Source organism: Humulus lupulus, chromosome 2, assembly GCF_963169125.1.
Source record: "Humulus lupulus chromosome 2, drHumLupu1.1, whole genome shotgun sequence".
NCBI lineage: Eukaryota > Viridiplantae > Streptophyta > Magnoliopsida > Rosales > Cannabaceae > Humulus > Humulus lupulus.
Window position 1 is genome coordinate 95,031,057 of NC_084794.1, and position 14,502 is coordinate 95,045,558.

Genomic DNA, 14,502 nt, shown 5'->3' on the forward strand with positions numbered 1-14,502 from the left:
CGAAGGAAACTCGAGTTTTAGGACTCAGATTCAATTAATGTTAGAGTCATAATGGTTCTAGGGAAGATTAGAAGCTTATTAGTTGGAGGATTTAACTGGGAAATGACTCAACCAGAGGTAGTCCAAGCTTTAAGTTTAGAGTATTCGAGTTTTTAAGATTTGATTGGATTTTATGTTTTGATGAGTTTTTGAGTTATTTGAAGCTTGGGTTTTGATGGTTTTAGGCCAGTGGGAAGTTTGGGAACATTTTTTTTTTGGAATTTGGATATGTTTGGTTAGGTTTAATGAGGATGTTAAATGGGAATAATGGAGAAAATGGCTAGGTTCGAGGTCGGGTTGTAGCCTTGTTCTTGGGCGCCGCGAACTGTGTGAACCCAGGACCAGGAGGGGTTCTGCCTGGGGGGCGCACCTTGACTCTAGGGGGTAAGTCGCGGCCCTTGCCCTAAAGCCCAAGTGGAGGGCTGTCTGTCTGGGAGGCGTGCCACGACCCCCAGGGCTAAGTCGCACCCTGCATGAGAATTTTGGTCAGGTTGGGTTTTATTCATGGGAACTTAAACCTAAGGGCTCGGAATAAATCCTACTACCTGATTTGGTAGGGTTCGACGTCTCGGAGGCTCGGACTCAGTCTGGAAGCCTTTATTTACTCGATTTTTATGGGATTCTATATTATGGTTGTGACTAGGTTAGCGCTAGGGGATTCAGAATCATGATCATGCTTGAGGGTCATTTATTGGTAACCTATGCTTTGACCAAAGGTAAGAAAACTTCACCCAGTATGTGATACATGTGATGCATGTGATACATGTGATTATGGCATGGCCTGAATGTTGAATATGGAATTGATCAGAGCTTGAGTCTCTGTAAATGTGCATGATTATGATTATGCATGTTGAATGCTTTATATCTGGATATTTGACATATGATATATGCCTATTTGTAGCATCCTATTGAGAAAGGCTTGACTTATTAGTCAAGGATGACAATAGCGCTGAGCGCTGGTCATAAAGCATTGACTTATCAGTCAAGGACAACAATAGCACTGAGTGCTGGTCGTAAAGCGTTGACTTATTAGTCAAGGACGAAAATAGCGCTGAGCGCTGGTCGTAAAGCATTTACTTATCAGTCAAGGATGACAATAGCGTTGAGCGCTTGTCGTAAAGCATTGACTTATCAGTCAAGGATGACAATAACGCTGAGCTCTGGTCGTAAAGCATTGACTTATCAGTCAAGGTCGGCAATAGCGCTGAGCACTGGTCGAAATGCATTAACTTAGTAGTCCAGAGCGGTAATAGTGCTGAGCAGTAGTCATTTTGGTTAGGCGAACCAGAGGCTTCAAGTACGCATATATAAAGGATAGGGCTAAGGGACTTGGGGTGACTTAATAGTCAAGAACGACCTTAGCACGTGGAGTGCTGGTTAGTGCCAGGTACGCTTATATAGAGGATATGGCTAATAGACCTGAGGTGACTTAACAGTCACATATCCTAGCATTGGCTTATTTGTAACGACCCAAAATTACTAATAAGGCTTAAGGGCCTTGATTAGTGTGCCGGGAAGGCATAATTTGTTTATGTGTGATTTAAATAGTTAAATGCATGATTATGTGATGAGTATGCTTATATGATTATATGGATATATGAGATGCATGATTATGAGTATTAGTATACATGTAGGCCCTGCTTAGCTTATAGGGGCATATTTGTAATTTTTGCCCGTTGAGGGCATAAGCGTGATTATTTGCGATAAATTGTTGAGACCACATTATTATGTGGATATATTTGCAGCTGGTGACTCAAGGCGATCCTAGTGAGCGGTTTAGAGAAATAGTCACAGTGGGGATTTATACTCGGCTCGGGGGAGCCTAGGGGTATTTCTAGGAATTTGGGAAATATATTGGAGACTATTTGACATTGGGAAAAATAATTGGTGATTAGTTAGGTGACTGGATTTAAGCGGTAATTATTAGGGACACTTGAGGAATTAGCGGGAATTGGGAACAAATGACCAAAATGCCCTTAAAATGTTTAAAGGCTTAGGTTTTAATGGGAGGGAAAAATGGTCATTTGATAGTTAGAAAAAGGATAAGGGTTATACTACTTTTTATACTTAGTGGAAGTTGTAGAAAATAGTAGAAACTAAAGGAAAGAAAGAAAGAAGAAAAACAAGGACTCTTTGCTCTCCCACACGATTTCCTCTCCCTTCACCATTTCTTCTAGAATTTGAGGCTGTAAACTCAGAGGAGGCTTAGGCTAGAGCTTGGAACTTGGGTCCTTGGTGAAGCTAGGAAGTTCAGCTGGAATTAAAGTTCAATTAAGGTAAAGCTTAAAGAGTTTGGTTTGAATTTTCTGACTTCGATGAGTTGTTTTTGAATTTGAGTTTTTGGATGGAAATGAAGGGATTTGAGCTTTAGGAACTGAGGAGCTAAAGACTGGAGGAGCATAAAGGGAAACCTAGGGTTGAATTCTCCATTAAAGGTAACAATTCTGGACTTGATCATTTGAGTTTCTAGGTTGTTTCTGGTTTTTTCTGATGAGTTCTTGGGTTTCAAACACAATTCTTATTTTTTTGTGTTTAATGATGCATGTGGCCAAGTTTGATGTTGTTGGGCCATGTGGGATGAGATGTAGTGGATGGTAGGCTTAATTTGAAGTGTGGTTGAGGTTTGGAGGGGTTTTAGGGAGTTTTGGCTTGGGGAAATTCAAAGGAAAAACTCAGGGGATTTTTTGGTGTTGTCTATAGCGCTGTAGCACTAGCAGTAGACGCTACAACGATATGTCTGGGTTTTCTGGGGGATTTTTCCTCTACTTGTAGCTCTGTAGCGCCCACCTTGTGACACTGTAGCGCTACCCTGCCTTCATAAATGGATTTTTGGGTATTTTCTTAGGGTTTTCGCTCGGAGGCTCGGGGTTTGATTCCACCACCCTGTTTGGTGGAGTTGGGGCTTCCCGAGGGCTCGGGATTGGTCTCGAGGTTAGGTTACAGAATTGAATGTTAATGAGGATTCTATGTTATGTTTGTGACTAGGTGTACGCTAGGGCTCGGATGGGATCGTGCTCAATGATCGTTTCAATTAACCAAAGCGCTCGGAATCAAAGGTAAGAAACTACACCCGGTTATGTGGTTATGTTGGGACTAAGAGTTCCCTATATTTGTATGTGATGTCATGAGATGGTATTATGTCATGGGGACATGTGATAAATGGCCTAAGAGTGCTGGAATCAATATTTGCGCATAGGGCGCGGCTCGGTGTTCCGAAAATTAAGGCTACGCAAATATACATAATTGCTTTTGTAGTTTATTTCGGTAAGACCGATATCGTTCCAACGGCCGCAGGAATTGTCCCATTTGGCGTGGAGCTCTGGACCTGCAGCCGCAACATGCTCATCATGTGGTCGCAGGATAGCGTTCATTTCGCCCAGATCTCTGGTCCTGCAGCCGCAGAAAGTGATTCCTGCGGTAGCAGGATTGCTCTATAAACCACACTCTCATCAATTTTTATTCGTCTTCTTTTCTTCTTTATTTTTTTCTTCTTTTTTTTTCACGTATTTCTCGATGACAAAACCATAATATTTACAATAAAATAAACCAAAAACTAATAAATAAAATAAAAATTGTCTCAACTAAAATCGCTTAAAAACTTAAAGAACTTAAATGAACTTGGGATGCCTCCCAATGGCGCTGTCATTAACGTCATTTAGTCGGACGCTGAACTCCTCTTCAGAGAGGCTTCAATAGAATAATGGACTTGGCTTGATCAATAGGACCACCAAAATATGGCTTCACTCGTTGACCGTTCACCTTGAATGTTTCATTATTTCGATTTTTTAACTCCAACGATCCATAAGGAAACACTGTTACTACTGTGTACGGACCCGACCATCTTGATTTCAATTTTCCTAGAAAAAGTTTCAATCGTGAATTGAACAATAATACCTGCTGACCGGGTTGAAATTCTTTTCGAGACAAGTTTGTCATGCCATCTCTTGGTGCGTTTCTTGTAAATCTTAGCATTCTCATAGGCTTCATTCCTAAACTCATCAAGTTCATTCAATTGCATTAGCCTCTTTTTCCCTGCTGCATTCCAATCCATATTCAACCTTCGCATTGCCCAATACGCTCGATGTTCTAATTCCACCAGTAAATGGCAAGCCTTACCAAAAACCAACCGATAAGGAGACATGCCAATGGGAGTCTTAAATGCCGTTCTATAAGCCCATAAGGCATCATCAATCTTTTTAGACCAATCCTTCCTTAAGCTATTAACTATTTTTTCAAGAATGCTCTTGACCTCCCTATTAGAAATTTCCACTTGCCCATTAGATTGTGGATGATAAGGTAAAGCAGTTCTATCTCGTACTCCATAACGAGCAAGCAAAGCATCAAACCATTTATTACAAAAATGACTCCCTTCATCGCTTAAGATAGCTCGAGGAGTTCCATACCGAGCAAAAATATTCTTGTGCAGAAAATTTAGAACTACTTTACCATCATTTGTAGGAGTCGCCGCTGCTTCCACCCATTTAGACACATAGTCCACAGCGAGTAGTATATACTTGTTATTGTAGGAGGATCGAAAGGGACCCATGAAATCTATCCCCCACACATCGAACAACTCAACTTCAAGAATAACATTCAGCGACATCTCATCTCTTCGTGATATGTTACCAGTACGTTGACATCTATCACAAGACTTAACAAAAGTATTTGCATCTTTAAATAAAGTAGGCCAAAAGAAACCACATTGCAATACCTTTGCTGCTGTCCTGGTAGCACCAAAATGACCCCCACAATGAAGAGTGTGACAATGGGTGAGAATAGAGATCATTTCATCTTCCGGTACAAAACGACGAATTATTTGGTCAGCACAATGTTTATAGAGGATGGGCTCCTCCCAATAATAATGTTTGATTTCAGAGTAAATTTTTTTTAACTATGCTCTAGACATCTCAGGAGGCACAACCTTGGCCACGAGGAAATTGACATATCTGCATACCATGGTGCTTTGGTGTTGTCACTCACCCAAACAATTGCTCATCTGGAAAATAATCATTGATTTGCACTTTCTTGGTAATTTGATCTTCCTCAACTTCCAGCCTAGACAAATGATCCGCCACAAGATTCTCGGTACCCTTTTTATCTCGGATTTCCATATCGAATTCTTGGAGTAATAAAGCCCACCGAATGAGACGGGGTTTAGCATCTTTCTTTGTCATTAGATATGTAATTGTGGAGTGGTCCGTGTACACAATCACCTTATTGCCAATTAAATACAAACGGAACTTATCGAAAGCATAAACTATAGCTAGAAGTTCTTTTTCTGTTGTTGCATAATTAAGTTGAGCATCATTTAAAGTTCGACTAGCATAGTATATGTTTTGAAATACCTTGTCCACTCGCTTCCCTAGAACCATTCCAACCGCATAATCACTAGCGTCGCACATAAGCTCAAATGGAAGGTCCCAATTAGGTGCACACATTATAGGCGCTGAAATGAGCTTCTCCTTGAGAGTCTTGAAAGCAGTCAAAAATTCTTCATTAAAATCAAAAGGTACCCCATTCATTAGCAAGGTGGACAACGGCTTCGAGACCTTGGAAAAATCTTTGATAAATCTCCGATAAAACCTCGCATGGCCCAAGAAACTCCTCACTCCTTTAACTGAAATTGGAGGTGGCAAATTCTCTATAGTAGAAATCTTGGCCTGATCCACTTCAATGCCTTTACTAGAAATTTTGTGTCCCAAGACAATCCCTTCTCTCACCATAAAGTGACACTTCTCCCAATTAAGTACCAAATTCGATTCTTCACAACGTTTAAGAACCGCTTCTAGGTGATTCAAGCATTCAACAAAATCAGATCCGAACAACGAGAAGTCATCCATAAAAATTTCAATACTTTTTTCTACCATGTCAGAGAAAATAGCCATCATGCACCTTTGAAAGGTGGCTGGTGCATTACAAAGACCGAAAGGCATCCTTCGGAAAGCAAGGGTACCATATGGGTAGGTGAATGTTGTCTTCTCTTGATCCTCCGAAGCAATGGGAATTTGGTGGTAACCTGAATACTCGTCTAGGAAACAATAATAATTGTGGCATGCAAGCCTATCAAGCATCTGATCCACAAATGGCAGCGGGAAATGGTCCTTCCTCGTCGCCTTATTCAGCTTGCGGTAGTCAATACAAATCCTCCATCCCGTCACAATACGCGTAGGGATGAGTTCATTGTTCTCATTTTTTACCACAGTTATTCCTCCTTTTTTAGGTACCACTTGAATAGGGCTCACCCAAGAACTGTCAGAAATAGGATAGACTACCCCCGCATCCAACCAATTAAGTATTTGCTTCTGAACAACATCCTTCATAGAGGGATTTAGCCTTCGTTGAGCTTCAATGGAAGGTTTGCTATCTTCTTCCATAAGAATTCTGTGCATAACAGTTGAAGGGCTAATTCCTCGAATATCAGCCAAAGTCCACCCAATAACACGTTTATGAGCCCTCAAAAGCCTCAAAAGTTTTTCTACTTCACCTTTTGACAGCAATGAAGATATAATAACATGCAACATATCTTTCTCCCCCAAGTACACATAACAAAGATGCTCCAGTAAAGACTTCAACTCAAGGACTGGAGGCTTCTCAATAGATGGTTGGGGCGCTCAGGCACTTGCCCCAATTCTTCAAATTTCTTCTTGTAATATGGACCATAAGAATTGATCCATTTCACATACTCATGAGTCTCCAAATCCTCCTCTTCATTATCACCACCCAACGCCAGAGTCAATTCAAGAGGATCATTAGTAATCCTCTTTTTTGAAACCACCTCATTAATCACATCAACATTAAAGCAACTATCACTTGCTCTTGGATAAGACATAGCCTTAAATACATTAAAGACCACTTCTTCCCCTTGAAATCTCAACATCAACTCACCCTTTTGCACATCAATAAGGGCTTGCCCGGTAGCCAAGAATGGTCTCCCAAGAATAATGGGTACCGTTGTATCCTCCTCCATATCTAGAACAATGAAATCCGCTGGAAAAATAAACTTGTCAACCTTGACTAACACATCTTCAATAACTCCCCTTGGGTGCTTGATTGATCGATCTGCGAGCTAAAGAGTAATAGTAGTAGGCTTTGCCTCACCAAAACCAAGCTTCCAAAAAACAGATAGAGGCATGAGATTGATACTTGCTCCTAGATCACAAAGAGCATGTTTGCATTCAAATTTCCCTATAGTACAAGGGATAGTAAAACTCCCCGGATCTTGAAGCTTTTGTGGAAGCTTCCTTTGTAGAATTGCACTGCACTCCTCAGTAAGTGCCACTGTCTCAAAGTCTTCCAACCTTCGTTTCTTCGATAAAATCTCTTTCATGAATTTCACATAACTCGGCATTTGCTCCAAAACCTCAGCAAATGGGATGTTAATGTGAAGCTTTTTAAACACCTCAAGAAACTTTGAGAATTGTTTGTCAAGGGAATTCTTCTGGAGTCGTTGTGGATATGGGATTTTGACATTAGAATCAACAACTACCAGTTGAATCTTCTCCTTGGTTGATAGGCCTTCAGTAACCTTTTCCTCCACTTGGGGCTCAACTTTTTTACAACTCTCCTCTTCTACAACCTTTTTTTCTTGAGTTCCCTTAAGAGAAGGACCCTCAATTTCTTTCCCGCTCCTCAAGATGATAGCTTGACATTGCTCCTTAGGATTTATCACAGTATTGCTAGGCAAATTCCCTTGAGGCCTAGTATTCAACATATTGGCCAACTGCCCCACTTGCATCCCCAAATTTCTGATGGAAGATCTAGTCTCAGTCATAAACTGAGTTTGAGTATTGGTGAGAGTCAATAGGGCAGCCTGTAATTCACTAGGCTGTTCTATAGGAGTTGGCAGCCTAGGTTGCTGAGAGATTGATGCTTGTGGTGGAGCTTGAGTCATAGGCCGCTGATACTATGGTTGAAACAGTTGTTGTTGGCCTTGATTATTTCTCAAGGAAAAGTTAGGATGGTTTCTCCACCCCGGATTATATGAGTTAGAGTAGGGGTTATTGTAGGGCCCCTGAAAACTACCCACTGCCTGAACTTGAGCTTGATCTAATGGGACATTGTTGGGATCTAAAACATCTTGGCACTGGTCAAAAGGATGAGACCCCCAACACAATTCACACATTACTTAGGATTGCACAACCTGGACAGACATGGTATTTTGTTGCAACTGCTTAGTTAGAGACGCAACTTGAGCAGTTAAGGCTGTGATTGCATCTAATTCGTGAACCCCTGCAACCGTGTTATTACTGCCCGCTCATTCACTTGGCCATTGGTAATTATTAGTGGCCATTTCCTCTAAGAGTTCATAAGCTTCATTAGCACTTTTGCTCATAAACTCTCCTCCCGCTGTTGCATCAATGATTGTGCGAGTGGTACCGCACAAACCATTGTAAAAGTTGTGGACCAACATCCACTTCTCAATACCGTGGTGGGGACATTTTCTGATTAAGTCCTTGAACCTCTCCCAAGCAACATACAAGGATTCTCCTCAAATTGAGAAAAGTTATTGATCTCCCCTCTCAGTTTAGCATCCTTAGCAGGTGGAAAGAACTTCGCTAAAAACTTATGAGCTAGAGTATCCCAAGTGGTGATAGTATTGGCCTCAAGTGAATTCAGCCAACTTTTCGCTCGCTCCCATAGTGAAAATGGGAACAAGCGCAATCTAATGGCATCATCACTCACCCCATTCATCTTGAAAGTAGCACACAACTCTAGGAAATTGGCTATGTGCATATTGGGGTCATCAGTGGGGAGGCCACTAAATTGAACAGCAGTTTGGACCATCTGCAATATAGTAGGCTTGATCTCAAAATTATTTGCCTCTACTACTGGAGGGCGGATGGATGAGTGTACCCCTGTGATAGTAGGGAGTACATAGTCCCGTAGAGCTCTTTGACGGGCAGGATTATGATTTTGTGGTGCTCCCCCGCTCATGTTTTCCACACTGTTGTTATTAATATCTACTGTAACAACAATGGAACTTTCAGCCCTCTTATTTTTCTGTTTCGCTTGCACTCTTTCTCAATCTCAAGATTAATTAGAATTGGACTGTCAACTTCCCTTCTACTGCGCATATAAGGAAAATACCTGAGATAAAGAACAACCGCAGCCAAACAAATTAGAAATTATGTAAAAAAAACAGCCAAATTAGAAATAAAATTAACTATTTTAATATTGATCATTTTTCAGTCCCCGGCAACGGTGCCAAAAAATTGTTGCGAAAATTAAAGCTACGCAAGTATACGTAATCACAATTTGTAATAGATCTCGATAAGAACGAGTATCGTCCCACGAAGACTGATTTATCCATTACCAAATAATTAATTTCTAGTTTCTATTTGGCTAATGAAAACTAGATTTGTGAAATTTGCAAATAAGAAAACAGAAATAAATAAAAATGGCAGAAATCAAATAATAAAAACAACACAACGATTAAATTCACTATGAAACAATTAGGAATCCTAATCTTCTTTACTATCCACTCTATTATTCTTTAATTCAATTACTACTGAAACTCTTCTCACTAAAATGATAGGCATGCAAAAGTGTTAACTATTCGAGTTAAGAGATAGAAAACTTGACCTAATGTGAATTCCCTATATTTCTATGGTCAATTCAAACAATAGGAAGCAATGAATACAACCCTAAATTGCATAAACCAATTTGATACTCTTCTAAATTGAAATCTATGTCTATTCAATTTTAGCATATTAAAATCTCACTTTTCAGATTTTGATTCAAATTCATAAATCATATGTAAAAGGTGCGCAGTCAATTACATACACAATAAACACAAATTGAATAGATTTCAGATGAAGAAGAAATAGATAAATGCATTAAATCATAACAGAGTTTCAAGAGAGTCAATTAGAAAACCTAAACAGAATTTAGTTCATAAACATCACTAAGAAATCCATAAACCTGAAATTAACATAAACTAAAAAATAAAAAAAGAAGAAACTAAACTCTAAATGATAGATGCACTCCTCAGCCTCCTTAATCGTAATTTAAACCTAATTAATGATTTTTTAAACATGAGAGGACCAAAACACCCTTAATTAAAAATATGCGTTTTTCTCATTTGTAGACATATCTTGCGGTTGCAGGATGTCATTCCTGAGGTCGTAGAAAGTGCTCCGAAACACCGTCTTCCACCAATTTTTGTCATTTTGTCAATTTTTCCACCAATGTTTCCACACCTAAGTCACCTAAGCCCTTCGAAACCTGAAAACATACAAAAACAAACGTAAAATAGAACAAAACAAAACAAACACCTAATACTTTTCCTGAAAAACACATAGATAAATAAGTCTAAAACTCATTTATCACTCGACCACTGGTAGCTGAGGTTAAGTACATAATCATTGAGCTCGGCCTAAGCGAGCTGGAGTCAATGGCATAATCAGAGGGTGCAACCTAAGGGCATCGACCCTAGATTTTGGTGTGATATGTTTATTGTTGTTTAAACTAATGATTGTGATGAGTTTGATATCTGAATAATTGATTACTTGCTTGTAGGTTGGTATCATTGTTTATGTGAGCAATATGACCTGTTGTATATCTGATTGATGATTTGTGAATTATCTGTCTATTGGTTGTCGCTTATGTTATGCATTATAGTTTTCTTGTTGGGCCTTGGCTCACGAGTGCTACGTGGTGCAGGTAAAGGCAAGGGCAAGGTGAACCAGTCCTGAGTAGGAGAGCTCTAGGGCTGAATGTACATAGTCAGTTGATTGGCCGCCACGGCCGAGGATTGGTACAGGGACGGGAGAACCAAATATGTCTACTTTGCCCTTAGAGTGACCATTGGTAGTATATTTCCTGGAATTTTGTAAACTTTCCTTAAACTTTATTTCTTTTGGGATCCCATATATGAAATATTTATTTAAATGAAATTTATCTTTTGTGACCAAAATCTTTTAACCCTAGTTCAATTATAGTTTCAGTAACACACTTCTAACTAAATGACTTGATTAGCAAGTCTTGCACCTTTATAAACACACAATGTAACGGTCTTGGCGACCCAGGGCATTGCCTTATTAGTCAAGAACGGCCTTAGCACATTGAGTGCTGGTTAGTGCCAGGTACGCTTATACAGAGGATATGGCTAAGGGACTTGAAGTGACTCAATAGTCACATATCCTAGCATTGAATTATTAGTCAAGGACGGTATTAGCATGGTGTGTGTTGGTCGTAAAGCACTAACTTATTAGTCAAGGATGGCATTAGCACGGCGAGTGCTAGTCGTAAAGCGTTGATTTTTTAGTCAAGGATGACATTAACACACTGAACGATGCTCGTAAGGCATTGACTTATTAAGTCAAGCATGGCGATAGCGCGCTAAGCGCTGGTCCATATGATCTAGCCTAACCAGGAGCGCATCATAAGCTTGACCGATCTATTGGCCGAAGACAACTTAGCACTGAGTACGCTAGATCAACTCCAAAGCTAGTTATACAAAGGACAAGGTAGAGGGCCCCAGGGTGACTCATTAGTCCCATATCCTAGAGCATTGTGCAAAAATGATTCCATAATCATTTATTTATACTTGTATGCATGCATGAGTAGGGTTATTACTGCTATACATGATTATTGTGATTTGGTACAATGTTATTAACTATTTATGAACATTTTTAAGTTTTCTTGCTGAGCCTCGGCCCACGGGTGTTATGTGGTGCAGGTAAAGGGAAAAGAAAGTTGGACCAACCTTGAGTTGGAGAGCTTAGGTGACGATGTGTACATATGCGGCTGCTCGACCACCACGGTCGAGGAACTAGGGTCAAACCCTATTTTGTCGCTTAGGTCGGCATGTTGTAACTCTTTTATTATAATTAAACTTTTAAATGTATTTTGGGATCCCATGTACATAGTAAACGTTTTAGTGAAACGTTTGTATCTTTGACAAAAAAAATTAATCCTAAACCGCTAATCACGTTTAGCTACACGATTATGGCCAAATGCTCGTATAGCGAGTTTAACACTATTTAAAATACACAGTGTGACGGTCCCTGGGTAGTAGGGCATTACACTAAGTGTTTCTCTTACCTAGTTTTTTTTGTGTTGTAGGTAAGCTTAAAAGCAAAGTGGATCAGTGAGCGCTGGAGTTTATCTGCGAGAATGTACATGTGGACTGACCTTTTTGGAATTTTATGTTTTGGGGACTAGAACCCATATGATAATTAAAAATTTATTTTTGTCTTGTTGAATATTTTTAAATTATGACACTGTAACTCACTTTTAAGTACGTGCATACTTTCGAACTATTGCATGTTTTGAAAAAAAAAATTTATATATATTTTCGGTTACCTTATTTTTAGCAAATAGTTATGTTTTTTGACAAATTATGTTAAGAAATTTTATGGGACATTACAAGTACTAGCTCTCTATGATTTGAATTTTTTTTGCAGCAATGGAGGAGAAAATAGAGGTGTATTCGATTTTGGAGAGAGAGAGCTTGAGAGAGTGTTTTTCTTTTTGAGAAATGATTAGTTTTGGCTTGTATAAAAGGTAAGAGACTTTTCACATTCCTTAGCTTTTGGGGTATGTAACCTAGCTTATGAGAGCCCTAGGGACTTACTCCTAGTCTATGTTGCCCCCTCTCTCTCTCTTCCCCTTTGAATTTACCTTCTTGCCCTTGCTTAAGTTACCTCACACATATAGAACTTAAGGGCCCTATGGTAATTTTATGCTCTTAATTTTTCCCTTAATTTTAACATATAGTTTTTAAAATTTCACGCATAAAATTAATTGAATAATTTGTGACCAAAAATAATTTTTGTCACACTATCAAAGATTTTTTGTTAATTTATCACATATTGACCAAAACCCTTAAAGGCCCAAGCAAGAAATTTTCATTCTTAAGCCAGGTTAATTGGAATTCAACCTCAATCAACTCTCTTAAAATTTATTGGCTCAACAATAAATTCCCAGTTGCCAAAATATTAATATTTTTATGTCAAAGTATTTCCTATTTTATTTAATCCGAGATTTTTCTCCCATTAGGGTTTACCCCTTGGTCCGAGACCAATATTTCTTTGCATAAAACTAAATCATTTACCAAATCATCACAAAAACTATAAAATTTCACGAATTATCACAAGTTCATATAATAGCATTTATCAAAATAATATTCCACATAATTCTTCACCGGCTCGAATCGACTACTAACGCGTGTTCAAAACACAGGACGTCATAATACATATAATTTATAAAAGTTTCGACCCCGAAACTCAAAACAGATGGGGATACCGCTCCCGCATCTCTGCTTCCACCTTCCAAGTCACCTCTTGAATGTCATGGTTACACCACTGCACCTTTACCATAGGTATTGTTTTGTTTCCAAACGCCTTGTCTTTTCGATCCAGAATTGCGACTGGTTTTTCCTCATAACTCAGATGAGGATATATGCTAAGTTCATTGTAACTTAGCACATGAGTGGGGTCGTTCACATACTTCCTTAAGGTTGACACATGGAACACATCGTGAACTCTAGAGAATGTGGGCAGAAGGGCTAATCGAGAAGCTGCCTTCCCAATGCGTCCCAAAACTTGAAGCAGTCCTATGTACCTAGGGCTCAACCTTCCCTTTTTCCCAAACCTCATAGCTCCTCTTTGTGGAGCTATCTTTAGCAGTACCTTTTCCCTAACTTTAAATTCTAAAGGTCTCCGCCGACAATTGGCATACTTACGTTGTCAATCTATAGAGGTCTATTGTTGATACGTTATGACTAGGTTTTCAGCGAGGCTAAGATTAGGGGACTGTGCTCAGGATACCGGTGCTCAGAAAGCTCGGGACACAGGTAAAAAAATTGTTGTACCCGTAGAGCAGGGCGTGGCCCTATAGTTTGTATTGCAGGGCATGGTCCTATGTAATTGTGTAGCTGGGTGTAGCCCTATTGATTATGTTTATATATATTTAAGTATTTGTTAATTTTATGCTATGTGTGCATATTTGTGAATGAACGACAAGGGTCGGGAACGGCGAAGGCCGAGTACGACAAGGAACTGGGAGCTGCGTTAAGCACGCGGAGTGCAAGTCGCTTGGGTGAGACCTTTCTCGGATGCCTGGGACATCGTCATGGTGTACACCGCGAACCCAGAGCCTGGTAAAGCGCATGGGACGGCATGGGCGCTATGTGTTTAGCTTGTTGGCTGCTTTGTTATATGCTGATTAATAGTTATGCATATGTTGATTGCTTGTGTGGAGCTTTCTTGCTGGGATTCGACTCACGGGTGCTCTATGGTGTAGGTAAGGGCAAGGGAAAGGTTGATGAACCATGAGTACGGAGAGTGTGAAGCGGCGTGTACATGTTCGACCTACCTGGCTGCCAGGGCCAGGGGTATTTTGGTAGATGTTTCGTATTAGTCCGAAATTTGTCGTTTAGTCGACTTTAATCATATTTTTAGTTTGTAAATATTTCTAAACAGTATTTTGGGCTAGTGGAGGCAGGTTTCATGGAGGATG

General features: G+C 39.7%; 1 protein-coding gene and 1 non-coding gene across 2 annotated transcripts; one reads left to right on the forward strand and one right to left on the reverse strand.

The window, feature by feature from the left end:
* The first annotated feature begins 8,459 nt into the window (after positions 1-8,459).
* LOC133820626 (small nucleolar RNA R71) lies at positions 8,460-8,565 on the forward strand. The gene has a single exon (XR_009887031.1). It is a non-coding gene; the product is annotated as a small nucleolar RNA R71 (small nucleolar RNA).
* A 434-nt stretch (positions 8,566-8,999) lies between these two features.
* Positions 9,000-13,640, reverse strand: LOC133814541 (uncharacterized). Its single transcript, XM_062247487.1, has 2 exons — positions 13,288-13,640; positions 9,000-9,126 (listed from the first exon to the last, which is right to left on the reverse strand). The coding sequence occupies exons 1-2, from the start codon at positions 13,638-13,640 to the stop codon at positions 9,000-9,002; spliced, it is 480 nt and encodes a 159-aa protein (XP_062103471.1).
* Positions 13,641-14,502: the final 862 nt, after the last annotated feature.